The sequence below is a fragment of the Nicotiana sylvestris genome, chromosome 1, assembly GCF_000393655.2.
Source record: "Nicotiana sylvestris chromosome 1, ASM39365v2, whole genome shotgun sequence".
NCBI classification, from domain to species: domain Eukaryota; kingdom Viridiplantae; phylum Streptophyta; class Magnoliopsida; order Solanales; family Solanaceae; genus Nicotiana; species Nicotiana sylvestris.
This window is the reverse complement of record NC_091057.1, coordinates 150,198,379-150,201,810: the sequence shown is the minus strand read 5'-3', so window position 1 is coordinate 150,201,810 and position 3,432 is coordinate 150,198,379. Positions and strand designations below refer to the sequence as shown.

Below are 3,432 nucleotides of genomic sequence, written 5' to 3'. Positions count from 1 at the left end.
TTGTGGTGAGATCTTGGTTTGATGAAACAAGTTCAGCAAATGTTCATATTGCTCCTTTGTAAAGCCATGATTATTGTTGGTAGACTGCTCAGAAAGACCATCAGGTATAGGAGCATCAAGAGTAACTGCACGCTGAGAATCTGATACATGAGCATAAGTTGTAGTCTTCTTGAATTTGTTTGATTGAAAACTGTTAGGAGGACCACCATTAGGTTAGTCATGCAGTTTGTAGCATTTTTCTATGGTGTGGCCAGGTTTTCTACAATACTTGCATACCAAATTAGGCCTTTTGGATTCAAAAACAACCTTCTGCTGGTAGGGCCTTTGCATTGCAGCATTAGCAGGTCCAGGATATGATTTCTGAACATTTGTTGAGAAAAAGGCAGTCTCAGGAGAAAAGGAAGGTGCTGAAGATTGAGCTTCACAATGACTTTCATCATTGAGTAGCATAGAATATGCAGTATCAATGTCTGGAAGAGGTTTCATTGCTAGAATATTCCTCCTGATGATAGTGTAAGTGTCATTCAATCCCATTAAAAACTGGTGCAATTTCTGATCCTCCTCCAATTTCTGAAATGCTTCTTTACACCCTCACACACAATTAGGATAGGTGATGGAGTAGGCTAGTTCGTCCCACAATTTCTTGATTCTAGAGAAATATGCAACAATGTTTGAGTTTCCTTGAGAGATGGAAGACAGAGATTTGCGAATTTGATAAACTTTGGATCCCTTAGGTTGACCATAACGTTTTTCTATATCTTTCCATAGTTTGGCAGCTGACTCGGTATACATTACACTCTCTCGAATTTCAGCTTCTAAACTATTCAAAATCCAAGCAATCACCATATCATTGCATCGGCACCAAGCCTCAAATAGTGGTGAATTAGAATTTGGTTTGCTAATTGTTCCATTTATTATTCCTAGCTTATTTTTACATGATAAGCCAATCAACATTCCTCGACGCCAACTACCATAACCCATTCCATTGAACCTATCAGCAACAATAACAGTTCCAGGATTATCAGTTGGATAAAGGTATAGTGGATGAGAAGGTTCAATAGTACTTGCATTAGAATCAGTCGCAACAGAAGTGGAGGAGTCGGTGTTCACCATGTTGAAAATAGGGTTTATAGAAAATTAGGGCACACAGCAGATGAAAATGCAAAATTAAAAGAGAATACCGGTCTTCTTCAGCAACTCGAAGAAGCAAAAGTCTCGTGTAGGAAACAAAAGAAAACTTCACCGGAAAACACCGCAGAAAACCGCTTTCGGCCACCACAACGAATTGAACAGAAAAATCAGAACCAGCCTTCGAGGGTAACATCGGACGGCAGTTGACAGTCCAATCTATCCATTTCCGTGCTCTGATACCATATTACAATCAAGTAAACGAAACAATTTGAGAAGAGAATGAATTAGAACCCTAGTTCTGAGAGAGATCGAAAGGGGAATTTTTATTGAGAGAAATAAACTGAGTTCTCGGAAAACTTTACAAAACAGCCTACCACTATATATATATACAAGGTAAAGAATGCTATGTGTATAAAAGAATGGCTATTGCTAAAACAATGTTACAAGTATAAATATGACTAACTAATAGAGTCTTCCGGGTTGTTGTCATTATGGGCCAGTGGGCTTGTGTCTTTGATTTGGGCTGAAGTGGAAGATGTATAATAATCTTGTGGTCCAACAAGTAGTAAACTAGTAGTACACATTTAACGGCAATGGATATGGTTATGTACTCATGGCTCATGGGGTAAACATGGAAAGTCACATGACTACGACAGTAAACGGGCCCGGCAGGGAAAAGCAAACGTGTATTTTAGGTTTAAATTTGTTAGGATTTGAGGAACGGCGTTGGTTCCTGCCGTAAATTGAAATTGAAGCCCTGTCCGTTGATATAGGCAGCGCCGCAGCGAAGCTGCTCAAATAGGACCTACCCTATTCAGATAACCCTCAAAGTAGATGATTCTGAAGTTTTGTTTCAACTTATTCTACGAGCAAATCTTCAAATTTAATAAGTGTTGTCTCCCACTTGTAATATAGTTAATATTTTAACTTTTTACCTTGAAGTTATGTTCGCAGATCAAATTAAACCGATGTCAAAAGTTAAAAACTAATCCAAATTTATCATATTTCTAAACTTTTTGAAAAGAAAAAACACCACATCATTTGTTGGTTAACCAATCAAAGAACAGGAATTTCCTTTCAAACGGAGAATGAGAGAAGGCCGTTCCCCTCGGCCCTCGCGCTTACCGCTTCTCTTGTGCCAATAAAAGAAATTTGACTTAAAAATTTTATATATGTATTTACAAGTAAAAATATTATAATCAAATTATGAGTAATTACAAGATATTTGTAATGAAAATTAATTAATAATTTCGTAGATATGATAATTAACATTTATATTAGGTTCGGTTAAATTACATTGATCATATAAAAGATCTTTACACATTAAATATATATAACTTAATTCCTTATCTATGAGAAGTCTTTGTTGTTTCTCTTTTACCTATGCAACGTAACAGAGACTTGTCATGAATCATCAGTTTTGTGCCGGAACAGAAATCCTAAACTTATTCTGAAAACCCAAATATACAGCTAGTATTAAAGGAATGCTCCCTTGGCAATAGTTCACAAACCACACATATATAAACCGCATTATGCAAGTTCGATGCGACGAGATCTGTCTGGGAAGATTGCTGGAAAGGAAAATCAATCACAAATCTTCCATGTGAAAAACCACTTACCCAACTAACTCAACCAACCTTGCGGGCATGTCATGTGATGTTGGTGAACTGCTAATTTGAGAAAACGATATCCACTAAGAGAGTCATGAGTTTTGGCACCACTCCCGTTAGCGCTTATTCATTATTAGGCAATAAAAATAAGTGATGGAAATGGGAGTCCACGGCCTGAGATATCGACTTGTTCGTTATAAATAATTTGAAGAAAATTGTGGACTATTATTAAAAGGTAAAAGCAGAAAAGATAATATTTGACTCCCGCCAGAAGGGCATAATAGATGCGATGACAATGTCATCAACGACTGTCATCAACATAATTTCCGTATTAATGAATTAGGTCGCGAATCTTAGAGGTGTTTCCCATAGATATGGTTCTTCTCTTATCCAAATAATATATTGTTATATTGATCATTATGATTAATGATTAAAATGGTTCACAAGCAAAGGAATTTTAATTGTATCCACGTCACTTCGAAGCTACTATAGTATATATATTTTCATATTACGAGGGAATTTCCTGGATACTGTTCACTAGCTACATTGAAGTTGCTGCTAATATTAATTAAGTGTATGATTGTTGCAGTTAGTGGTCCTTCCCTTCTCCGATGGTGTTTCGTACAATTTATAAATTTTAATCAATGTAATCTTCTTTGTAGTATTTGTTCGTATCACTCTTTCTAACTTT

At 36.3% G+C, this 3,432-nt stretch overlaps 1 protein-coding gene across 1 annotated transcript; it reads right to left on the bottom strand.

Annotated features, from left to right (window-relative positions):
• Positions 1–591: 591 nt before the first annotated feature.
• LOC138876045 (uncharacterized) lies at positions 592–1,113 on the bottom strand. Its single transcript, XM_070154933.1, has one exon. It carries the CDS (start codon positions 1,111–1,113, stop codon positions 592–594), a length of 522 nt encoding a protein of 173 aa, XP_070011034.1.
• Positions 1,114–3,432: the final 2,319 nt, after the last annotated feature.